Raw genomic sequence first — 25,130 nt, forward strand, 5'->3', positions numbered from 1 at the left:
CAATGACTTGGCGACTGTGCCTTTCTGGACACGGTGTCAGATGCTAGTCACGTGGTGTGTGAACAGCAGCTCCAATAGACTAGATTCTGGGCCTCAACAGAGTGCAATTCCTGTCTGAGAACTCAGGTCTGAAGTCACAGGGCCTCAGGAAGGCCATCTTCCAAACACAAAGATTTTTTTATAAGATAATTACGTGAGCGATGTTAATCCACTTCTCGATGATTTTGGCTCTCTGCTGAGTTTTGAGTTCCTTGCTCCCCAGGATGGTGCTGACGACACATTTGGTGAGGGTATTGAACTGAGAGATGGTGGCACGGATCGTAGGAGCCAAATGTTTGTTCTCCTTCTTATCCCTCTGAGACCAAATGCAGCCCAGGCAGTGGTGAGGCACCACTTTCTTGAATAATTGCTGAAACAAAAGAGGAACGGACATTAAAGAAAACACAGATGCTTTACACAACATGTCATCTGGGACATCTGTAAATCGGTGTTTTGTAAATGGATAAATCATCTTTTTCTGCTTGACTTGCTACATGTTGCTTGTTTGTTTATGTTTGGGGAGTATTTTTGTTTGGGTTTTTTTTTTTTTTTTTTTTTTTTGGATTATTTTTTTAAACGGGACCTCTCTATGTAGTCCTGGCTGTCATTAGAACTCATTATGTAGACCAGACTGGCCTTCAACTCATAGAGATCCACCTGCTTCTTTCTCCCCAGTGTTAGAATTAAAGGTGTGTGCCACCACACCTGGACCCCACATGATCTTTTGAATCTGCTTAACTGAGAAAAAAAAACAATCTGACCAAAAGAAAATGAAAATAACCAAAGCCATTTTTATTCCCACACCTTGCACAGAAAGTCAAGTAACACTATGAAGATCTGTGCTGCTGATAGAAAACACAGAGGCGATGGCTATTTTAACCTCCCAATCAGACCGAGTGCCCTGGACACTCAAGCTGTCTGCCACACCAACAGACGCTCTCGGGCCACCTGAGAGGAAGGCCACATAAACGCAGCACATGCCACATCTTTCAGTGCAGCTGTTTCTCACTTTTCAAAGCCGAGAAAGAAGCTAACAGAAGGGGGAGAGGGGGATTCAACCTCACACACTACACAGAAGAACGGGGGACCTAAAGCCCGGTTTTCAGGTCTTTTCCTTAAAGCAGTAAAAATAAGATACTTTTCATCCTTCCCTTACCCATCAGTAGTACAACAACAACACCACAGCTGACTACATCAGCTGTACAATTCACTATAAGATGTGTTGAAGTTGGTATAAAGAAAGATGGCCAGCATGTGCTCCATGCAGACTAGCTGATCTACTTTCCACCAGCATGTGTTCTATATAGACTATCTGGTCTACTTTCCAAACTTTATTTGCTTTCCCATTGATGGAAACTTTGGCCATTTCGCATGCTGCCTGAGTGACAGAGCTCAGTTAAGTGCAGAAGAGTAAAACCACCACGGTAATTGCTAATTCTTTAACTATGTTTTCCGGCATACATGAAGCTCTGAAATGTGACTAACACCATCACGCATGCACAGCACACAGAAAGAGTCAAATTTCAAGTGTGCAGGAAGCGCACGTGGAAACAGGCTGCCAGATACGGTCACATGTGGAGGCGATGAATTTACTTCATCCTAACTTGTGCTCTGACCCCGCTACAATCCTCCAAATAAACAGTTCGGCTCTTGAAATATTTATGAGTCCGAAGGGAGAGAAATACCCACAGAACAGGGTAGATTCTGTTTCACTGGGATTAGAATTCTTACTTCCCTCTGTGACCTGAGCGCCGAGGAACATGCACTTTCACCCAGGACTGCAAGAAGAGCTGGGCTTGAATTATTCACAGGAGTGATTCACAGAGCATCTTAACGCTCCTCCCTTTGCAGCCACAGACTCTCAGAGAGTCAACGACTCAAAAGGAGCTCTAGCACATTCCCCAGGGCTGCCCACTGCCCTCTGGGGCCACTGGTATTGTTTTCCATGTTTTCAGTGGAAGCACGTCTGAGATACAGGGAGAGACCTACTGCGTCCATGTAGGTCAGCTGTTCCGCCACCAGATCTTCTGAGAAGCACGTGAATTCTGCTGACCCTCCGCTCTCCAGTTCCTCTTCCTCTTCCAGGCTGAAGGAGCTGGTGTTGAGAAGTCCATCTGTCCACAGTGGGGAAACAATCAGTAAGTGGGGACCACGTAAGGCTTTGTTCATGGCGTCAAGCTACACTTCCTTCTTTCAGGAAGAAGAGAGCTAACTCTTCAGAAAACCACAGGTAGAAATGAACCAGAGCGATATATCGGAGCAAAATGGAGGTCCAGTCCTGTGTGCTCATTCTTATTAAGCTCAGAGGCCTTGAGCTATCCCAGAGAAGTCATTCAGAGGCTAGCCTAGGCAAAGACTGCAGAAGGAAAGCTGAACACACCCCTCATCTCAGCTCCCACCAACTCCATCATCACTTCCGGGACTAACCGAGCTAATACCTTCACCCCAGCCACACAATTCCTGTTTGTTGGGCCACTCAGAATCAGAGCCTAAGACTGAGCAGGAAGCAGGAAGCAGGCCAGGCTTTGGTGGGTAGGACAGGCCATTTGGGTTTCAGAGATGCGCATGAGACTCATAGAACTGCCAAAAACATTTCACAGTCTCAAACTTTCAGGGTTTCTATCAGCTTCCACCTTGAGTGTGTACAAAGTGTGAAATTAAACTAAATTCACTGGAACCCTATATAGCTGATCATCAATCACCAGAAAGTTACAAGGGTCCTAGCCTGAAGAAGTCAAAGAAAATCACTACTACAGAGGCCGGCTGCAAGAGCCTCCAGCCTCCACTTGAAAGTGGAATCTTCTCTCAGTTCCTGAGTTGTTTCCCGACCTCATCCTGTCACACCCCTCACTCTCCTTCCTGTCAAGCCTGCCTCTGCTCTGGGGGTGGGGGGTGGGGGACCCGAGTCACACACGATGACATCTCGGCAGAAGTTCCCTTCTGTGTTACTGTTCCCTCAGCACGTTCACATTTTAAGCCCTTCTCTTCAGAATGGGCGCTGTTAGGCATCTTACATCATCACATCGATGCAGCTTCTCCCGAGCTACCTCTGAGAAACAGGGAGCCCAAAGTGAGGCCTATACCACTTTCCCTGTCAGGTACCAGGTGCTACCTGCCCACTCGGGTGACAGGGCTGTGATTTCAGGACTGGACCTCAGAGTTGAAGGCTCTGATGTGGGAGGGTTGGGTTAGGTCTGGAAAGGATAAGAGGGCAACACTACCTATTCCTGTTATCTTGGATACAAGCCAGTACCAGTTAAAGAGCTAAAATCCCGCCCTGTGCAGGATGCTGGCCCGATCCCAGCACCCTCCCTCCACTCAACTCTGCTACTTTCTCATTCAGTGGAGAAGTAAGAAGTCTGATGTGCCAAAGGTTCAAAGGGGCCTTCCATGCCTCCCGACAGCTACAATGTACCACAATACCTGTAAGACAATACAGAGGCTGTCCTGCTCCAGCCAAGGAGAGTACAGGCTAAGGACTAACATCATTCATTCATTCATTCATTCATTCATTCATTCAAGCATTTGTAAGTCTGGTATGCACCCAGAATGTAACTGTGTGAAGACTAATCCTTTCTCTCTGGGACCTGGCCTATGATTTCCCTGCTCCAGCAGCACCTGACTCTCTCCACGGGGTATGTAAAAACTCTAAGCACAGTTTGACTTTTGAAAACACACGGGAGAGCTTGCTACTTTCTCTAGTGTGACCTGAGGGGCGGGGCACAAGGCAACCAAGCTCCCAACACCCCTACTCAGGAACGGCCCTGAACTCCATAAACAGGGCCCTGAGCCTTCTTGATACCGATTGCCCATACTTTGGAAAAGATTCATTCTAAAAGTTTTTGTGAAGTCAGGCCACCTCCCTAGTCCCTGCCCCTGCCTGCCAAGAGCTCTGGCCTCCAGTCCCTGAGCCAGAGACGGCCAATGACTGGTCCCACTGGTTCCCCAATTAGGCATGGAGCCAGAGGCAGCCCCGGTGGGGAGAGCTGGGCTCCAGTGCAGCAGCAGTAACAGCATTTTCCACTCCAGCACAAAGCTGGGCCTGAGGCCCTGAAGGGAGCTGAGGTCTGGCAGCTGGAGCTTCCCGGGTATTCAAGCATTCCCGGCAGATGAAGTCATCTGAGATACAAAGCCTTTGGCAATCTGAGCCAAATGATGCAATTGCATTCCCCTTCTCCAGTCCCCACTACATAGGAACCGTTCAACAGGTACCCAGTGGAATTTGGAGTTAGTGTTTTCTTTGGCTCTGGGGTGGCATCCCTTATCTGCGTTAGGACCCGTTTCCTTTCCCTCGCTGAGGAAATCGGGCATTACTTCAAGGAAGTGCCCATCAGAAGTTCCAAGTGGGTCAGCCGCCATGGGAACTGTTACTGCACCCCAGTGAAGGGCTATCTCATCACTCGGGAAACCTGATGGAACCTCTTGACTAATTTCTTTAGAGCTTGGCAGTCCAAACACTCTGTGGCCAGCAACAGTGGCCCCCGCATTTGTCCTTGGAAATCAGAGGTCAGCCTCCAGTAGGAAAAAACAGCCTCAGAAACTTCCTTTGATGCGGCCATTAGAGAGAGTGGATGACAGTAATCTACGCTGCCTGCCGGGACACATTACAGTCATGCTTTCTAGCGCAGAGGAGAAACACCCCTCCAAGCTTTTGAAAGAGGGAAATGGACTTGAATCCTTGCCAGCCTTATGGTGTGGTTGTTTGTGACAGACAGGTTTACATCTGATAGGAGATGTTAGGCAGAGAATAAGTGGCCAGTTCATGTTCAGCATGGCCCATGTTGACAAGCGAAAGTTAAAAAACAAAAAATCAAGGAAACTCTATTCTTGGTAACAGGAAGAATCCCGGGAAATGGCTTCGGTCCTCTGAGTTGGCTTCACAATTTAATCTGTAAAGTTCTGGAGGCAGTTTTGAAAATCCCTCTTTTCACTCTAAAACTTCAAGATTCTGAAGTTAACACTTCAACCATTTTACACCTACCCCAGGTTTCTGAGGGTGCCAGGGTTTCTTATTCAGCCAACAAATGGGGAATCTCTACACTGCAGAATCCCAATCTAGTTTTACCTGGGGCCAAACAGATACTCACTGTCGGAATCCACTTCCTGCTTTTGAAACTGTTCAAGAAGGTTTTGTGCTCTCCTCTCTGGGTCGGAGCCAGGCATCATCCGGGTGAGATACTCCAGCAGCTTCTGCAGGCAAGGGAAGTGAGGGGGTTCCCGGAAGTCCTCCGCACACTGGTCAAGCCAGGCCCGCAGGATGGAGGCAATAGCACTGGGAAGGAAAAACGGAGAGCCACTGAACCTGGACGGACGCCTGTGGGACCCAGAACAAGCGCTGGACACCACAGTCCATAGCTGACGGGAGTTTGGGGGGGGGGGGATTGGTAATGTTTTATTGTTAGAAAAATCCATCCAAGGCAGAAAAATGAGGAGAGGATTTAAAGAGTCCCAAAAGTAGTTTCCAAGCAATCTGAACACAATCCACTAAATTGTGGATTTGCTCAAATTAAAGACCATAAAACTAGGCTGTCAAGATGATGCAGTAAGGCATTTTCTACCAAGCCTGATACCCTGAATTAAAAAAATAGAACTAATAAATAAATAGAAAATAATAATAAAATAATTTTTATTTATAAACAGAAAACTAATCATATTGATATTTTAGGAGATACCTGGATACCATTAGGCCAGAAATCTGTCTGTGTTTGGGGGGTAATGAGTAAGTCTAATCTTACAAATGTAGCTAGTGCTTCAGCACAAGCACAAATATTTCTTCATGAAGTTATCCCTTCATTTCTCAAATTACAATGAGAAACATGTCAGGAACTATGGATGGAGAAGTTAGGGCCTCAAAGAATAAAGGGGAAAAAAACGGAACAAAAACACCCCAAAACTTGATAAGCAACACCGTTTCTTCTGATGGACTCACCAAGGTACACCAGGTGCCAGAGCTGAGAGACAGCCAGGGTCATTTTGGGTACCAGGCATGCTACAGACAAATCCCAAGGAACACAGGGTGTTGCCTTTAAGTTGGGATACAGCTCCTCCCTGGAGAGCAGAGTCCGAGCAATGACAGCGGGGTCACCTGTTTGGAGTACCATCATTCCAGGCTTCATAGTCAAAGAAGACTCCACTCCTTTGGAGTCAGATCCATGCCAGGCTGGGTCCCTTTTCCAAAATCAGATACTCTGCCTCCCTAACAACACAAGCTCACAGCAAAGATTGTCCCCAATGCTGGCTGGAGAAGATACCAGGAGGAACCAGGGCATCTGCTGCATCCCAAGGCAGAGAAACCACAGTTAGTCTTAGCTACACAGACAAAACTCTTTCACCCACAAAAGTGTGTGTGTGAGATTAATCTCCAATGTCACTCCTCAGGAGTCATCTACCTTGTTCGTTGGGTCTCTTACTGGGACCTGTGGGTCACCATTAGGCTAGGCCAGCTGGCCAGCAGGCTCTAAAAATCCTGTTGTCTCTGCTTCTCCAACATTGGGATGATAGATATATTTCACCATGCCCAACTTCTTTTTAAAAAAACCATGGTGCTGGGGATCCACCCAGGTCCTAATGCTTGTGCAGCACGCATCTCACAGACTGGGCCATACCTCCAGACCCACAAGATGTTCTTTAGAGGGTTTGGACTGTAACTCAGTGGTACAGCATTTGTCTAACATGCACAAGGCATGTTTGGGTTTGATGCACAGAATCACAAAAAAGGAAAGCTACCGTAGTTCACACAAATTGTTTATATAATCAAACACTAGAGTAGAAATTACTATCCACTGTGCAGAACTACAGCCAGCTGTCATAGTGTCTTAACTTCAATCCTGTAAACTCATACCAAAGAGCTGAACTGCAGCCAAGGCATGCCTCCCACAAAAACCCACCTAACTAACACCTAGCTTTGGGGCAGGAACATCGGCACACTGACCACTTCTCTACTGTGTTCACCACTGGTTCACTGCCACAGACATTACGGCACCTGGAATTGCTAATATTCAATCATCTACACGAAACAAATGACATTAAACTACCACAATAATAGAAATAATTCAATCCTCTAAATCTTTAAGTTTTTTGACAAAAACTTTATTTTCCCTCCAGAAAGCTGACAGAAAATAACTTGGGTTTTGGATTAAAATTGAAAACATGAGCTGGGCACAGTAGCATATACGCCTTTAATCCCAGTATTCGGGAGGCAGAGGCAGGTGGATCTCTGTGAGTTCGAGGCCAGCCTGGTCTACAGAATGAGTTCCAGGACAGCTAGGGCTACATAGTAAGACTCTGTCTCAAAAAAAAAAAAAGAAAGAAAGAAAGAAAGAAAGAAAGAAAGAAAGAAGGAAGGAAGGAAGGAAGGAAGGAAGGAAGGAAGGAAGGAAGGAAGGAAGGAAGGAAGGAAGGAAGGAAGGAAGGAAATACAAGTACAGTGAACTCAGTGGCTTCATATTTTGGGGGCCCTCATACTATATTAACTATTGCTCCTTTTTTGTTATCAGACTTAGATACCATAGTTTCCAACATTTATCAGCAGCTAACATTCCACAAGTCCACTAACTAGACTTAGTAGGATGTCGAAGAACAGAAGGAGAGTATTAAAAAGCCAGAGGAGCATGGGCTGGGAGGTGTTTGGTAAGCGTGGAGGGGAGACGGGACGGGGGATATGACAAAGACACAGTATATACATGTGTGAAACTCTCAAAGGATAAATAAAAGAAAAAACCAAGTTATCATCTAAAGTTTAATTTTTATAACAAAAATACAATTTGTGAGTGATTTCCCTTCCTTTGGATGAGCAGTAAGCCCAGAACCATGAGGGGCACAGAGTTGGGATGACACCAGAACACAGAAAAGCTGGCCTGTGCATACACCAGCTAGAGTCTTACAGAACACTTCTGTGGTTCTTAAGATAAAGGAGAATTGATCACGACTCCCTCCCCATTTCAGTGAGAATACAGTCTTCCAATGAGACTGATGAAAACCACAGAAACACACACACACACACACACACACACACACACACACACACACACACACACACACACACACACCAGAAGTCGAAAGGAGCACAGATCTAACCATGAGGTCAAACTTGCCTGTAACTCCAGGACTCTGGAGGCTCAGGCAGGAGGGCTGCCTGGGTTCCAGGACAGTCTGGGTGCCAGGGTGAGTTTCAGGTCAGCCTGGGTTACAGAATGAAATCTTTTCTCAGCGATACAAAGGGGAGGGGTCCAGAGAAAGGAAGGAAAGGGAAATAAAGAAAAGAAAAAAATCTCATGGGTAAGTCAGTGATATTACCGTCTCAATTACTGCCTAACTGATAGTAATTGCTTATTTTAAAATTATAAGATCATAAAATAGTAATTCTCACAAATCTACATAAACTAAAAAGCAAAATATCTACTCCACCTTCCACTCCCATTCCAACCCCATGATTCGTTACTAGTGTATAGTATACTTCCAGGCATTTCTGTGTCTGTACACACATAGTCAGTATACACGATATGCAAATATAAATCAACATTTTTTTCACTTATCAGTATGTTATAGACACCTCTCCAGTCACCGCCTCTAGATTATCTTATGGTTTCTCATGAACACTGTGTCCTGCTGCATGGGTACACCTCTAAGAATCTAAGGAGTCTTCCTCTGGCAGGCAGATAATTAAATAATTTTCATGTTCTTGTAATTGTAAACAATTATAAGATGTGTGTCTTGGTTTATGTCTGTGTCCATTTGTGAGTAGTTCCCCAAAGCATATTTTGTAGTCAGTGTCCAAGAAAAGTCACAGATTCAGAAGAGCCACAAAAAGAGAAACCTTGGAGTGACCTTGATCCCTATGAGACTCATGCCCATTCTGTCTGTAGTCTAACACTTTTAACTCACTATGGTGAGTTCCTCATCTATCTGTTCTAACAATGACCTTGCTACGGCCTAGCCTAAGGAGGTGCTGAGAGTCCACTGGGATCTTAGACAGGAAAAGCATTTCCACAGTAAAGAGGAATAAAGGAGGAGGAGGAGGAAGAGGAAGAGGAGGAGGAGGAAGTCAGAGAACAGCAGAGACAGCGTAACTCAACACACGCAGACCCTTGCCCTCCCATCAGCAGTGCCCCTCAGTGTGCCAGGGAAGAAGGCTTTCTGGAAAGGCCTGGACCCTTGCCCGAGGCCCACAGTGGCCTTATGTTTGCCAGGCCTGGGAAGAAACTTTCCATTCTCGATAGAACAAGCAGTAGATACAAATGTGGGGCTGTTAAGATTCCCAGAAGGAAAGTGACATGGCACATGTGACAGAGAAAGGGGACAGCGGCTTTTCCACCGTCCCTGCCTGGCTCCACACCTCACAGGACTGAAACGGGAGGATTAGAAGGGGGATCCCGGCTGCCACCACGACTACACAGGAAAGTGTGTCTGTTCAACTGGAGAAGTCGCTCGGCCCTGTGCACAGAACAAGAAGGGGCTGGGAGGAGAGAAAACACAACTCCTCAGCAGCAGGACCACCTGTCAACTGGGACAGTTTGCTCACTCAGTCTCGCTGAACCCTAACGGAGAAGGGACCGGAAACACCGGCATCTCTCTGACACTGATCAGTAGTGATTTCCAATGACACATCAATGAGATCTTCTGAGATACATCAGGAGAGACCTAACTGATAATTTGATTACAATGACCTACCAAAAGTCACAGAAGGATGGGACTGAAAAGGAAAAATGGCTTGGTGAGATCCACTCATGGAAGTCAACTTAGAATTTGCCACCAATCATAGGGACAAACTGAGCCTCAACATTTGTGACCCCATGCCTGCTGGAAGAAGGTCATAGCTTTGAACTAATACTGCACATGTACTTGTGACCACGAGCACATACAAACACACACACACACACACACACACACACACACACACATCCCAAAGGACACACTAAGACAGAGCAATTAGAGGCCTCCAAACTAGAGTATTACCCAGAAGACATGGTCTTTAATAATGTGTGAGGACTGGAGTACTGAGACCAGGTGGGAAGCCTGAGATGTGCCACAGTCTACTTCAAAGAGAACACTGATACCTCTTTTCCAAAGCAACTCTTTGGTGGGTTACAGAGCAGGACTCCTCTGTCCGAAAAGGAGGTGTGACTCTAAGCAGACATGCCAGATGGGTGGCCAGCAACAACAGCCAAGCCTAATGGCAGAGGACTACCACAGTGGCGCTTTCTACCTCGGCATTCTTGGCAAGAATCACCTCCCCTGCCTACTGCAAAGGCCTATGGGGAAAGGAACACACATGATCAGATGCCCATGTGTGGAGCCTGCTAAGGTCAAGTCGAAGGCTTTTCCTTCCAGGAGAGACCCCAGGGAGAATCAACGTGACTAACTAACTAAGCTAGCATTAACGAGCACTCTTTATTTTCCATATCCACTTACTAACTGTGCGGTAAATGTCACAATAGGGGTCCAGGGACCTTTAGAGGGAACCTGGTCAAAGCTTCAGGAGGGTCTCCCTAGGGGCTGAGATCTTACGGATAAGGAGGAATCAGTGATGGAAACTAGAGCAATACTATAAGCAAAGGTCTTGAGGTGAGAGAGCCGAACAATGAGTGGGCCTGAACGTCGTCTAATGAAAGAACAGGACGAGACGGGCGGGGGGGGGGGGGGGGGCCGGCAAGCAGGGCACAGTGGCACACGCCATGTCAGGCGACACGGGCTTTGTCCACCAACTTCTCAGGAAGGCAGGTCCTACTTGGTAACACCTGGCTAGCAAGGTGCCTTGGTAGAGGAGCATGGGAAAATAATCCCAACTTCCCAGGCATCAGGGTGGGGGGCGGTGACCCATGGGGTACCACAGCAGCCACTGTACAGAGGACTCACGGGGTACCACAGCAGCCACTGTACAGAGGACTCTCAGCTCTCGGGGTACCACAGCAGCCGCTGTACAGAGGACTCTCGGGGTACCACAGCAGCCGCTGTAGAGAGGACTCTCGGGGTACCACAGCAATAGCTGTTCTCCAAGCACAGATGTGACAAACCCAGAATTATTCTAAAATTCCAATGGCAACTAGACACTCTAGAATTAATAAGTTTAATACAAACTTTTTGGGGTACATCATCTCTTCCATGATGTATAATTGCCAAAAATAAGATTACCACTACAAAAAAAGAATAACGCTATTCATTTGGAGATATTTTTTCCTGCCCTAGAATCTATTTAAGACGATAACGTATTATACTTAATCACTGCCAGAAGATAAGACACAGAAACTTTGGGGAAAACAGCAGAATGTTTGTTTCCTTATTCTCGGGCAGTTTCTACAGACTTGATCACCTCCTTGAGCAAATAGGAAGAAAGAACGACCCGGGAGCACCATGCATTTCTTAGGGACATGGCTGTGCCTTCGCCAAGCCAGGCTGGTGGGGTGTAAAGTACTTTGTTAACCTTGAACCTGACTGAGCTGGACCCTCCACCTTGTTAGCCAAGTCACGGAATGGTTTGCCTCCACCTCAGGGAAGACTGCCAGAAAGAGTTGGCCAGCAAGATGGTTTCCCTGATCACAAAGAACAAAGGAAGGGAGGCACAAAGTTCCGTTTCTTTTCTCCTCCTCCTCCCCTGCTTCCCCAAGGAATGGAAACAATACTATTTGGACTTGTCAGGGTCATTGTGCCTCAGCTTCCTGTACTTTCCATTGTCACACTGTGGTGTTTGTGGTAAGTAAGGATTCAGACACTGTGGTGGGACTGGAAGGAGGGGCTGGGATGGGGGAGGGATGCAAACAAATGGAAAGTCAAGATCTAAGCACAAGGAGACGTGAACAGGGCGGGGTGGGGGAGGGGCAGTTAAAAAGACAAAAAGCCTCAAGGCAAGACCAGGAAGAAGGAAGGCACACTGGTACAACTGAGCAAATAGCTTTGTAAGGTAGGGACAGGAGGAGATGCGCCTGAAACCTACTGCCCAAAGTCAAGGTTACTCACACATCTGTCTCTCATTCCCACACTGAAGAGAAATATTTTCATTTTTACCACAGGGGAAGAATGAAAGGATACGTGATATAGAGAGCATGGCCTTGGCTAAACCCAAGCGCTCTCACTGGCTCACTGTGTGACCCTGGACATGCTCCTCAGCCTCCCAGGCTGCTCTTTGGTAGATGGAAGAATGATACAGAAGAATTTTTAGAGCACATACTGTGCACCCTTACTACGCAATCAATAACTTCTGGCTATTATTAGAAAAGAGCACCGGTCACTCACCAAAACGATCATTTCAGGCCCTCGATAACTCCCTCCGGGTCCCCACAGTCTGAGAAGGGAGTTTATGCATTATCAACCGGGGGCTTCTGTTTAAAGCCTGCTGAAGGTCTCCGCCACTTCACCATGGATGGAGATTCCCCTGGTGCTGTCAGCTGCTACCGGGTAAGGACCAAGGACAGGAAGCAAGCCCTCCTTTGATGGCCTGACTGACTGGGTCTTCCTTCATCCTTCCTCAGATCCTCAGACCATCTCCTTCCACATTTCACAACAGCTGTATGCGGACCCCTTGGGGGGGTGTTATAATAAAGCCAGCAGCTGAGTGAGACCGTGGGATTTAAAGGCATTAATGCCAAATGGTCTGGGTTTCCAGGTACCGATGTGGTCTTATTACTGTGAAGTGCTAACAGGAAGGAAGAGGAATCACAAGCAAACCCGTGCCTGTTCCTGAACAGCAAGCCCGAGAGTGAGCGACCTAGGTGGGAAGCCCCGCTGAACTGGACTCCAAACCCTGGACGGCACACTCACGGCCTGATCTTAGCCAAAGCACACAAGTCTGATGAAACCTGAATTGGTGGGCCTATGAAGTGAGGGCAGGACCTCAGCACGCTTGTGATGGTAACAGAAACCACAGGAAACTAAAGAGCGCCCTGCATGGATGAGAATACCACAGATACACAGCCCAGGCGGTGGCTAGCACCTAGCACCACAAGGGTTAAATCACGGTTTCCACCGTCGAAACACCGAGACAAGACCCCACTGACACGGCTGTTTGTGATGGCCCTTACACGTTTCCAGCAGGTAGAAAACATGGTCATGGCGCTGGAGAGACGGCTCACTGATGAATAGTTCCAACAGAGGACCTGGGTTTGGTTCCCAGAACCCACCTGGAGGCTCACAAATGACTGTAAATACAGTTCCAGGGGGTCTGACACCTCCTCTGGCCTCCTAGGGCATTTCACACACATGGTGCAGTCAAAGCACCCATACACATACAAATAATAAATACATCTTAAAAAAGAAAGTATTGTCATCTCGCTGATCTTTCCTCATGTTGGATCACTGCTTTAAAGGCAGTTTAAATCCCTGACTCACTAGTCTTCGGTTATTAGAGCACCAATTTCTGCTCTGCAGATTTCTACCCACATCCCACAAAAACTGGTAAGTTTTTAAATTATGATTTTTATCTTTCTTTGCTCTGTATGGACATTTAAAGACAACAACTTCCTCTTTAGTGTGACATATTGCTTTCACGTTGTAACCTTCAGTTCTCCTAACTTTGGAGGTTTTACCATCCTCACTGCTCTGTTCATGCAGGTTTTGTTCTCTGCTGAGACCGAATCTTACACTGTGTCCAAAGATGGTCTTAAACACAGGTCTGCTGACATTACAGGTGTGCATCTATCTCTATGCCTGAATTTGGTGTTTGACGTCTCATTTTTCATGGATTTGTCCCTGTCTCAAATCTCCCCTTTTCCCATTTCCCTTACAATCACTCAGTTTCAATGGCCTTCTTAGGGCATTTGGATTTCCTGGAATGTCGATTGATTGCAAACATTCCAGAAAGAGTTTTCCAATACTTTCCGCTGTAATTTCCCCAGGCACTAATAACCTCAGCTTCTCTCTAAAGTGCGCCCGACATCTTGGATTAATACTGTTTCCTAGCTCCCTTACCAGCCCCTGAGCACTGGTGTCAGTACTCCCAGCTTCTGGGAAAGGTTACAAGAGTGACATTTCTATCTTCTGAGCGTGTGGAAAGGAAAACGAGATGATTTCAACAGTCGGAAGCACAGTGATGGTAAAGAGTTTGAGAAAACAGAACTTGGCATCCCAGGAGGGAAGGGGTGAGATTCAATTAAAGAAAAGGAAACAAAACTATTTTGACTTTAAAGAGTACTGATTAAAGGAAAGCAATAAACATCAGGGCCTGGGGAGTTTCAAATCTCTTTAAATAAAGTTATACACACACTATCTCTCACACACACACACACACACACACACACACACACACACACACACACACACACACCACAAACAGCAATCGCACACATTTCAAAGAATTCGTGATGTAAAAGCTGGATTCTGTTCACTTTGGAGTTCAGTGGCTGTAGTAAATCTGTCCTACGAAAAGTTTCTTCCTCTTATCTGGTTCATTTTTGCTGTTGGAAAAGCCAGCATTTTGTCATGTAAAATGTCAACAGGGAGGGTGAAGAGGGCACAGGTGAAGTGAATGTGCGCAGAGCTGTTTCTCCCACAATAGGAAGTAGGTTTCCTGATTCCCAAATAATGGCGTTTTTAGGAGCCCTGAGATAAAAACCAACAGCGAGGCCCAGTTTCCTCTCGACAAGGCCTAGTCCGAACACCAGACGTCACTGTGTGGTGAGGGTTTTAAAAACCAGAAGCCATGGAGACAGAATTCTTGGCAACTTGAGACACCTCCGTTGAGCCAGCTGACTTTGGAAGTTCTGAACACAGCAGAGAGCCAGACCAGGACTCTCCACAGGCTGAAGCCACCCTGAGCAATCTGATAACTTTCTTAAACACAGAAAGAACACGAGTCGGTGTGAGTTCAAGACACCAGAAGCCAATCTTTCATCTTAAGGCTTCATCCATATTTTCCATCTTTGTGTCCTGTTAGCTTGACTAGATCCATACTTAGAACATCAGAAATGTCTGGCAACTTGGACATGGAAGCTTATATAAAGTGTAAGAATTCCGATACAATTCGCAGCAAAAACGGAAAAGTCAAACAATTTTGGACATTTTTGTGCTCATGATTAAATCCAATAGTGATTCCCTGCTCCTGCTCCCAGTTCAACCCAGGTCCACAAAACTGAAGGCAAGGGCCCTCAAGCGGAGTGTTTAGTTTCAGAGTCACTATCCTCCTGCTGCCCGCTGCCCACCTGATGTCACAGGGACAGACGCACAGGCGTTCTGTCACCCCTTGTATCCTCCTGCGGCACGGGTCTCAGCTCAGCTCTTTATGACTGCAGTGAGCAGCTGTGACGTCACGATCCGAGAAGAAACCAGGGCCTGACTCCTTTTTTCTGACAGTTTCATTCAGTCTGTTAAATATGCTTTCTCAGACAGAAAAGCAGCCAGGGAAATGTCTCAAAAGCCTAATATAGTATTTGGACCACATCTCTGATTTGGGTTTTTGAAAAACTAAATACATTTTATGTTAGCTATCACTGACTTGAAAAAAACTCAAAGATCGTATGTTCCAGGAACTCAGTTTTCAGATGAAAACTCTGAAAGTGAGAGAACTAAAGTGACTAGACAGAGGCCACACGGCCAGGAAGGGACACAGGACGGCACAGGAGGGGGGGCCTTCGCCTTCCATGTGGCTGGCCCGAGACCACCTCAGTATTCGACTCACCTAATGGCAAAAAGGAAGACAAATGGCTAAGCTTCCAAACAAGCATGCTTAGAGGTGCACAGATGCTGTGTAGCAGGCTTTCCTACCAAGGCACCGGTGGTATTTAAAGACCTATCATCAAATGGAAGGGACAAGCCTTGTCCTGTGCATTATAGGATGTTTAGGATCATCCTTGCCCTCTACCTACTAGATGCCAGGAACAACTACCCTACTTAGGCACAACCAAAGTGTCTCCAAATACTGTTCAATGTCCTCTGGGGGACAAAGTCACCCTGTGAGAACCAGTGCCACAAAACCATGCTTTCTACGCATCCATTGGCCAAGAGGAAGCTGCCACTCACTGCTCCAGGTCAGGGGCCAGAGGTGTGGGGTGCTCGAGGGATCCGCAGCATCACAAACAGATGGGGAGGTGCTTCCCTGGTTTCTTCTCAGGAAAACACGCAGTGGTCGTGTACAGAGACGGACATTGTCAGGAGAGCCACAAGAAAAGATGGTATAAAATGATAATGAGGACACGGAATACAAATTAATAAAAGGAGAAAAGTGGAAGAAAGAAGAAAAGGAATTGGGAGAAAGAGGTCACCAGAGAGAAGGGGTTTTAGCATTCCAGAGTCTGGGGACAGAGCGACCCATTATAAAATAAAGTGCTATGCGTTCATCAGGCACAGTGCTTTCAAAAAGGCGACTCAGTTTGAGCAAAGGGGTCAAGAACTTTCCACCAAGTCACTGTGGGGCTTTGGGAAAGGACTATTGTCCCCAGATGACGGACCCCTCAGGGGAGTGCTGTGTGAAGCTCTTTGTTAAGGTCCCGTGTGCTTAGAACTCTAACGCCCTTAAAACAGCCTAGCCTGGAGTTTCACCCACATTAGAGTTCCCAGTGGACAATGCATTTCAGTGGGACTTTAAAATAATGAACACAGCTTTTCACATCCAGGGTACAATCAATTTTCCTAACTGCTACTTCCCGCAAACCTACTTAATCCTGAAACACCCTCTGGGAAACAGAAAGCTCTGGGTATGTTTCAGACTGTACTCTTCTTGGCTATTCCTGTGGCTAACTGAACACTACTCCAGATTTGATTGGCCTCCGACCCGTGTGGCTAACAAGGTGCTTCTCACTGAATCGGCTCACAGGTCAGCACACCTGTCACGCCAATCTCTGGATCCTTACTGTTTCTTTTCTGGATATTCTCACAAACACCCACTAAAAAAGGATCCTCTTGAGAATCATTTTAGTGCCTTTTCATGGATGAACAAAAGCAATTTTAAATATTCTAGTCTCATGATTTCTAAACCCTAAAGTGCTCAGGGCTCACTCAAGGATCTTAAGCTGCAGATTCTAGTCCATTAAGTCAGGCTACAACAATGGTTCTCAACCTTCTTAATACTGTGATCCTTTAATACAGTTCCTCATACTGTGGTGACCCCCAAACATAAAAATATTTTAGTTGCTACTTCATAACTATATTTTTGCTACTGTTATGAATCATAACATTTATATTTGAGATGGAAGATAGCTAATATGCAACTCCTGTGAAAGGGCCACTTGACAAACCCCAAGAAGTCACAACCCACAGTCTGAGAACCACTGGGCTAGGAGCAGTCCACCTTCATTTCTCAAGAGTTTCCTGGATGCTGAGCCACTGGTCCTTAGTACCATGGAGTAAGCATTGTGGGCATGGATGACTCCAGGCCCAACCCATCCTGATGACTTACGTTATAATGTTTCCCATCTACACAATGCTTGTACAGCAACCGGCCTACAGCTCACCAGGGAAAATCCAAACCCTTCATGAACGATTAAAGCCCTTCACAGTGTAATCTCAGACTAGTTTCAGCCCCACAGATTCTCCTGACCCACATGCAATGCCATGAAGTAGCTCCAACAACTCTCTGTTGCTTCTCAAAACCCCACGTACACTGAATTTCCCTGATGGGCCCTGCTGGTCCCTCTGCCTGGACAGCCACGGCCCAAGTCTTGACCATCCTTCACCTATCACCTCCTCCCCTGGCCCACCTCCTGCAGCAATAACGTGATGGCTTCTCCTACCATATCTTGCCCTGGAGTTTTAAATATGTACATTAGCTTGTCTATTTTTCTGCAATAAATTACAGAAAAGAAATGCAAGGTGTCTAGATCCTACTTAGAGGTTAAAAAGACTTTTTCTTACTTCCATACCTACAGTCCCTCAAGTGTGGGAACCACCAGGGAATCTTGTGGAGAGCTAAAGACTTTACAGGAAAGCTCAATTATGTTCCCACTCTCTGGTTTTGGGCCCCAGATGAGTATTTAGCAGTAGAGACTATTTTTGGATCTCAGAGTATCCATCTCATCTGCTCCAGAACATAACCGTTCAGTGGCCTCTATCCCCACTCCATGGCTATTTCTCCAATATCTTCTAGATCATTCTCATCAGTGCAAACAATTGCCCATTAAGATAAACCACACATGGTACACAAATCAAAATGCCTTCCTAATCCCCAGATCACACACTATGAGATTTCTGAATCCCCGTTTATGGCAAAACTGCTCCTCCCTGTCTACATTTCACCATACTTCCATTCACCAAAACCACTTGCCCTCATCACTGTGACCCACAGTACTGCTGGGAGGACGTCACCTCTCAGACCCCTCTTCCGTTTGCATATGGCGGCACTGGAGACGGCAGGTAACCCCTCTGGAACTCCTCTTCACATACTCTTGAGGTACAACTGTCTCTTCTAACGTCCTCCTACTCTGCTCACCCCACAGCGGCTCTGGTCTCCTTCAACAAACCTTTTCTTTTAACTAGGACTCAAAACGGTAAAGGGAACCAAGGGCCAGTCTCTAGCCCTTCTCTGGCTCTCCCCCTTCAGTTCCTGGGAGATAGCAGCCAGCATTATGACTTTAAATACCACCTAGGCTGTCCAAGTGAATACCACCATCCAGACAGCCCATCAAGACCAGACTCACCGATTACCTCAAAATGAACATCGAAGATTCCCTTGCTGACACACACTCCCACCAAACCTGCTCCCCATTCCCAGGCACGTCTCAGGAAGGTTCTAGCACAGCCCTTGGTGGTACCCTTGCCCTCCCTGTCTTCCAGATAAGCCATGTGTTTCAGCATTGACACAAGCAGTACACCTCAGTCCTTGCCTGAGTCCAGACTCCCATCAAGGTGCTCGCCAGGCTCCTTGCCTCTGTCCCTACTGCTCACCCACCTTCCACAGAGAACCACAGCTCGCCTGAAAACCCAGGCTGCAGGGCAGCTCTCAACGCCTTCCTCAGAATCAAATTCAACATCCTGCCCCAAGTCCCTCACGGCCTCACTTTATCTGCACTGCCAACCCCTGAGTGTCATCCTGACACCTGCCACGCGTTCTCTCACCTCCATCCTTAGACCTGCCACGCTGTTCCCCACATCTCCATCCCGACACCTGCCACGCCGTTCTCTACATCTCCATCCTTAGACCTGCCACGCCGTTCTCTCACCTCCATCCTGAGCACTGCCACGCTGTTCTCTCACCTCCATCCTTAGACCTGCCACGCCGTTCTCTCACCTCCATCCTGAGCACTGCCACGCTGTTCTCTCATCTCCATCCTTAGACCTGCCACGCCGTTCTCTCACCTCCATCCCGACACCTGCCACACTGTTCCCTACATCTCCCTGCTGCATCACTGCATCACTCTATCCCCACCTCGGAGCCTCTTTCATATCCTTTGCCTAGACATCACAGGGCTGGGCTCACACCTCATACCCTGTGCTCCAAGTGCTGGGATTGCAGGCAGGTACCACCATGTTCTTGCAGCCCTGAGCTCAGTAAGACGCCACTCTGACTGAGAGCTAGTGGGATTGCTAATGAGAAAGAAGACACTCACTTCCGGATCACGGCCTTGGACTCCGACGAACTCTGACTTCCATCTTCTTCACAGTTTGGGCCTGTCAGGTTTCCATACCTTTAAAGATTAAAACAGTCAAACAGACACAGTCAGAAGGCTGCTCTATATAATGTCGAGCACAAAATAACATGTCAGGAGTAATTAAGAAAATAAATATATGTGAAGGAACATCAGAAGCATTAACAAGAATACGTGATGGCTAGACCAGTATACTCCAAACAGAATCAGGATGTAACTACCACACTTGTTTAAAACGTTCTCCGAATCTTCCACAGTTCCTGTAATTTCTTCTACACAACAGGGTTTCATCTCAGCAAGAGCATCAGACATTACTTGCTATAAGGAAGGCAGATCTCTCATGAGCTCTCACACACACAAGCCAATTCCCACCCTCTGATGTCTCTACACCTGGGAGACACAGCTGTGTGGTTACACTTCCAGACTTGGGCCACACACGGGCACAGCAATGATGTATCCTTGAGACACTTGGGAGTGTGGTCTTCTTTTGAAAAGATCAGTGTTGGAGGATCCTGGAAATGACCTTGGGTCTCAAAGTCTGGGGAGGAGATGAGGGCTGAAGAAGAGTCTTGTGTCGCTGGCACCAGGACAGCAGTGTGACTGCACTGCCACCAAGCCGGGCTGATGGAGACCCAGTGCCTGAGAAGAGGGGAACAGGGGTCCTAGTTTTGAAAAAGCTGTCAGTGCTTAGAATTTAAGGTTTTGCCTGTCACGAAGTCAAATTTTTCCTAAATATACTATTAGCTTTTATTTCAACCCCATGTGCAGCTAGTTGATTTTATACTAAAATGTCACGTTTTGTTGGAGTGGCTCAGTGGTAGAGTGCTTTGCCTGGCATGTCCAAGGCCCTGGCTTCTATGCCCAACTCTGCAAGCCAAGTAAGAGAACATGCGTTTAGTCAATTGACACCCAGGCCCTAAGGAAGATGCCATTAACTCAGAAGGGCTGAACTATTTCTGCAGTTCCGCCTCCCAACAAGAAAGAATTCCAAGAGTCCCTGGAGTTTAAAAAGTTGCTTGTCACCCCAAGGTTTTGATACCAGAAATTCTGTATTTGGTGGGTTTACAATTTTAAAGAGCACACTTTGTCTTGTATAATGGGATTAAAGGCTCCAGTACCCTACAGCTCCTTGTTCCTAGATTTACAAATTCTTTACAAAATAAAAGCCCACCATCTGCTTTGACTGACTGTCGTCCATCTGATGCCCCCATCACCCCATCCTGACAAGTTCCAGGTTGTGCCTCTAGGCAACACACAAACACACACACACACACACACACACACACACACACACACACACCTGCTCTTTCTCCAGCTCATCAGCCTTCTGGGTTTCTTGGCCACACAGAGGCATTTTCCATGGTCCCGACCTCCTAGCCTCTCCACCCTTGGCGCACCTGCGAGGTGAGAGTTTCTGGGGCTGCCCTCTGCTCTTCCTGAGACAGGAGCTCAGCGAGTCGAGGATTTCCTCACCTCACATTGGCCAGGCAGGAGCGGGAAATAAACAAAGTGGGATTCTTTTGGCGCCTTCCGCTGGCCACCATCATCGTGAACTGTGCCCCTGAGTTGCCTCAGGGAGGATTTTGTGGTTTGCTCAAGTGGGAGAGGCTGGGGAGGGTGCAGGAAGGAGGAGGCCATTGGCAGGGCCACCAGGCTTTCCTATCTCTCCCTGCAGCCCTCACTTACTAAATAGGGCACTTGATCTTTGTTTTGTTATTTTAATTTGTCTATGAGTGTTCTCTCTGCAAATGTCTTTTATCTTCTGACTAGGAACTGTGAGGGGTATAAATAGACAAGGAGCGCCCTTCCAAGGAAAAGATACACACTATTGCTCTGATAGCTTTCTTTCCAAAGAAATTTTAACTCCAAGTTTCCAGACCTTCCTGGATTTTTGTCTCTAGGTTCTTGGGCTCTCCTGCTCTTTTTTGGTTCTTTCTGGAACTTTTTGGAGGTTGGGTGGCACTAGGAATATCTCAGTTCTCCCCCTAGAATATGATGCCACCGTGGTCTGTTACTTGGTGCCAAGAAAGACTACGCATACGTATTCTTGCACATTGATTAGCCTGTTAGCATTGACAATGGCTAAGATCATACAACCATCCATTCTCTTCACTGCCGAGAGTGTCCACAGTTCACAACTAGGGCCAAGGTGACGGTCTAAAAATAACTCAGAGGCCTCCGAGAGCTGTCAATTATCAGCCATAGGTTAGAAGGGCACAGGACCGAGTTGTTCAAATCTTGCTCCATCCAACCCAGGGGAAAGCCTCCAGCTCTGCATTTACGACATACTTGAGTGCAAACACTTCTCCTGTTTCTACCCTGCCTCTACCTACCACCCTCTTTGGGTTAAGGCAATTCACCAGCCACTTGAATAAGCTGGTCTCTTGGCTTCTGCCCAGTCATCACAACTATGCTGTTGAAGGAATCAGATCATGGTCCTTCTCCATTCAGACCCCTCCCATGATTCCAATCTGAGAAAAGACCATTCTTACTTCTCTTACCGACCCTGAGACCTTCGCCTCACTGCGCTCTACCCCTAACTCCCACATTTCCCCTCACCCACTCTTGTCCATGGCCTCCACCTGCCCCGTGGACCACCAGTCATCCCCCTGCCTCACAACCGTCACTTGCTTCTGACGCTTCCCATGGCAGGTTTCCTCAGCCCCTTGGGTCTTTGCTGCTGCCTTCCCTGGACATCCTGTTTAAAATGCAACCCAATTCTAACACCATCCCCTTCGCCACCTTATTCTCTACAGCTTTCAATATCTTCTGATACGGTATACAGTCAGTGTTTTCCTGTTGGTATCCGCTAGAACATGAACCTCTTTTTTGGTTGTTTTTGTTTTTGTTTTTCCAGACAGGGTTTCTCCTGTAACTGCCCTGGCTGTCCTGGAACTCGCTCTGTAGCCCAGGCTGGCCTCAAACTCACAGAGATCTGCCTGCCTCTGTCTACCAAGTGCTGGGATTAAAGGTGTGAGCCGCCACAGCCGGCTAGAACATGAATTTTATGTGAGCGGCATCTTTGACTCTTGTGCTCACTGCTCTTTGGAGCTTAAGACAAGGCTTGCACCCTGCTGATGCAGGTGAGTAGTGAGTGTTCCAGTGAGGCTGGAGCGGGGGTGATAACACACTGCTCCAATACTAGGTTCAGAGGCTGCAAAAGCACCATCTGGCCCCAACTCACACAGGGCCTTAACCTGTCTCTGCTCTCATTTCTAAGGGCTTAGGAGCACAAAACGTTCATTTTAAGCTTTGGCTGTGGTTATTCAAAACGTCCAAAATTAACATGAAAAATGTTTTAAGATTTTTAAAGAGAGATCTTGAAGGTATTAGCAGGATGAAGCCGTAAGGTGTATGCGCTATTTTAAAGCAGACAAAAGGGTGTGAGAACCTTCTGGAATCGAATGCACTGGGCAGGGGGGACTGCTCTTACACTTTTCTCATTGTTATGGGGAATTGATGCTCTACAGGAATAACAAAATGTGTCCAGCTCTGGGGTCGGGAGCTCTTTAACGTTCACGGCAGAGTCGTTTTACCAGACCAGGAATGCCTCTTTGATGTTTCCCCAACCTGCTCACGGCTTCCCATCAAAGTCAAGGCGGTAAACAGAGGGTGAGCATGTGCTTAATTAGTGGAGCAGAAAATCTACAGACAAACCTGTCAACAATGTCATCTCCAATTCCCACAAACCCTCCTTAGGACTAAGATCAAAGCTCAACCCCCTTGGGCTTACCACGGAGCAAGAGCCCCTCTTTAGAAAACTGAAATCAAAATCCAAATTGCTGGATGACCTTTGACACGGTTTTCTCTGTTGTCGCCAGGCAAAGGAGAGATTTACAGATGCCTTGTACAGTAGAGCTGTGAGCAATTATCTACTGCAGCCTGAAAATTACCTGAATGGGGGGGGGGTAATGTTTAAATACAGAAGAGCCGACTCTAAGGGTGTGTGTGGGGTAATGTTTAAATACAGAAGAGCCGACTCTAAGGGTGTGGGGGGGGTAATGTTTAAATACGGAAGAGCCGACTCTAAGGGTGTGTGGGGGAGGTAATGTTTAAATACGGAAGAGCCGACTCTAAGGGTTTTCTTTGAAACCCATTTGAGCAGACCAAGTATTTAATGAGTATCTGAAGTGAGGGATGACCAGGGTGTTGGTAGTTCAAAGAACTCCCAAGTTGTCCAGATGCTGTCTCTCTGTAGACATCTGTAGGGATCTGTCACATCATTCTGCCCCAGCAGGAAAGCCTGGGTAGAAGCCGCCAGGATGGGATCACCCTGAAGAACTTTTGAGCCACTGGTAAGAGCAGGTGATTTGCTGTATGCCAGGAGCTGTGCCAACTGCTTCTCGGGGACTGTGCCACTGAGTTCCCATAACCATCCCACAGGGCGGGGGGGGGGGGGGGGGGGGGGTATCATTCTTCAAAATTCAGAGGGGGAAATGTGACCCAGAAAGCTTACTTAATAACCCTGGATGACACCACTGGTAAGTGGAGCAGGATTTGGACCTTGACAGGCAGGCCTGGGCCCAACGCTAAGTCACTGCCCTCCCACGCAAGCCATAAGGCCCTATCTACTCGTTCATTTGATGATGTCAGGACCCTGTTCGTTCATTTATGAATTCATCCTTGGACTTACTCAGTCATCATTGGGTGAGGATTGTGTATGAAGGACTATTTCCAGGTACTTACTACTCCAGACATTAAGAATAAAGCATCAGGGGCTGGGGAAACGGCTAGGGAGGTGGGTCTAAGTACTTCCGAAGTGAGCATGGCGACCTCAGTTCAAATCCCCAGTAGCCATGTGAAAAGCCGGACATGGCTGCACACAATTAAAACTTCGGTGGAGGATGGAGACAGTAAGGTTGATTACTGGGGCTATCTCCAGGTCCAGTGACAGACGCTCAAGAGAATAAGAGAATTCCCACGAGAATAAGGTAGATAGAGCAGAACACCTAACATCTTCCTCCTGACTCTGCATGTCCATGCACACACTTGCCCATTCACCACACATACATACACTCAACACATATGAACACACACGTACACACACACACACAAAGACACAAAGACACACATACACCTGAAAAAAAGAAGGAGGAGGAGGAGGCAGCACCCCAGATCTGTTTCCATGAAGCCCACACTGTGCTGACAGGATATAGAGAACTATGAAGTAATGAGTGAACAGACAGAGGAGAGGCAGAAGCAGGCGATGGTGTCCAGGCACCAGAGAAGGTCAGAAACTGCTGTTTCGGTGGGCGGCACGACAATTCAGTAAAGCCCTCCAGAGGAGAAGGAGGGAGCCACAGACACCTCGGGTACAAAGGCCTGGGCACAGAGGCAAGACGGTGTTTCTACGGAACACTGAGGAGGGAGAGGGCGAAGGGCAGGGCACACAGGAGGCGCGGCCTGGTGCCAGCAAGCAGGTCGGGACGGCCTGGCGCATAATGGCAATACTGGACTTGACTCCTCTTTCGCTGTCTTCTGCAGCCCTGGGCCTGGCCGAGCAGACACGGAACGCATTCGAGAACTAGCTTGCCTCCTCCTGCTGTAAAGAAAGAAAGCCTGGGGAGGGCAGAGGAAGGGGGCGCT

The 25,130-nt window shown here is 47.3% G+C and overlaps 1 protein-coding gene across 3 annotated transcripts in view; it reads right to left on the reverse strand.

The window, feature by feature from the left end:
* Rgl1 (ral guanine nucleotide dissociation stimulator like 1) overlaps positions 1 to 25,130 on the reverse strand; it is a 255,966-nt gene that overhangs the window by 38,416 nt on the left and 192,420 nt on the right. For all 3 annotated transcript variants that reach the window (XM_076547614.1, XM_076547615.1, XM_076547616.1), the window contains 4 exons: positions 19,506 to 19,583; positions 5,127 to 5,311; positions 2,029 to 2,153; positions 194 to 409 (listed from right to left, as the gene is read on the reverse strand). In XM_076547614.1, coding sequence (XP_076403729.1) covers positions 194 to 409; positions 2,029 to 2,153; positions 5,127 to 5,311; positions 19,506 to 19,583 — 604 coding nt within the window. The remainder of the gene's footprint in view (positions 1 to 193; positions 410 to 2,028; positions 2,154 to 5,126; positions 5,312 to 19,505; positions 19,584 to 25,130) is intronic.

This window comes from Peromyscus maniculatus, chromosome 11 (genome assembly GCF_049852395.1).
Source record: "Peromyscus maniculatus bairdii isolate BWxNUB_F1_BW_parent chromosome 11, HU_Pman_BW_mat_3.1, whole genome shotgun sequence".
Taxonomy (NCBI): Eukaryota; Metazoa; Chordata; class Mammalia; order Rodentia; family Cricetidae; genus Peromyscus; species Peromyscus maniculatus.